The following is a 411-nucleotide window of genomic DNA, read 5'->3' on the forward strand; positions in this document are numbered from 1 at the left end:
CATCCCAACGCCCTCAAACAGCCGTTAAACCCTGTTTTCTCCACCATCAGCACCGCCAGCTCTCCGAACCCCCCAGTCTGGGCCACATCAAACCCTTTATCGCCTCACCATCTCCCTCGACACCCCCGCATCACCCCATCCCCCCTTCCTCCTCGCGCCCCCTCAGCGCAGCCCCCTCCCGCCGGCTGTCAGCCGCTCTCCCCTCCCTCCCCGGTGTGCCCGGCGGTACCTGACGGAGGCGGCGGGGTTGCGGGGCCGGGCGCGGTGGCGCGGGGGCGGCGGGAGGAGCGCGGAGCGGCCGCACAGCGCCATGGCGACCGCGATGCGCCTCAGGGACGGGGCGGCCCCGCCGCGGCCGCGCCGTGCCCCGCCCCGCGCCGCGCGCACCACTCCGCACCGGGGGACGGGGGG

General features: G+C 75.4%; 1 protein-coding gene across 1 annotated transcript in view; it reads right to left on the reverse strand.

The window, feature by feature from the left end:
- Window positions 1–312, reverse strand: part of CUNH20orf194 (chromosome unknown C20orf194 homolog) — a 68,963-nt gene extending 68,651 nt beyond the window's left edge. Inside the window, exon 1 of the mRNA XM_027660522.1 lies at window positions 230–312. Within this exon, the coding sequence (XP_027516323.1) occupies window positions 230–312 (83 nt within the window). The remainder of the gene's footprint in view (window positions 1–229) is intronic.
- Window positions 313–411: the final 99 nt, after the last annotated feature.

This window comes from Corapipo altera, unplaced genomic scaffold (genome assembly GCF_003945725.1).
Source record: "Corapipo altera isolate COAL_440 unplaced genomic scaffold, ASM394572v1 295, whole genome shotgun sequence".
In the NCBI taxonomy this organism is placed as follows: Eukaryota; Metazoa; Chordata; class Aves; order Passeriformes; family Pipridae; genus Corapipo; species Corapipo altera.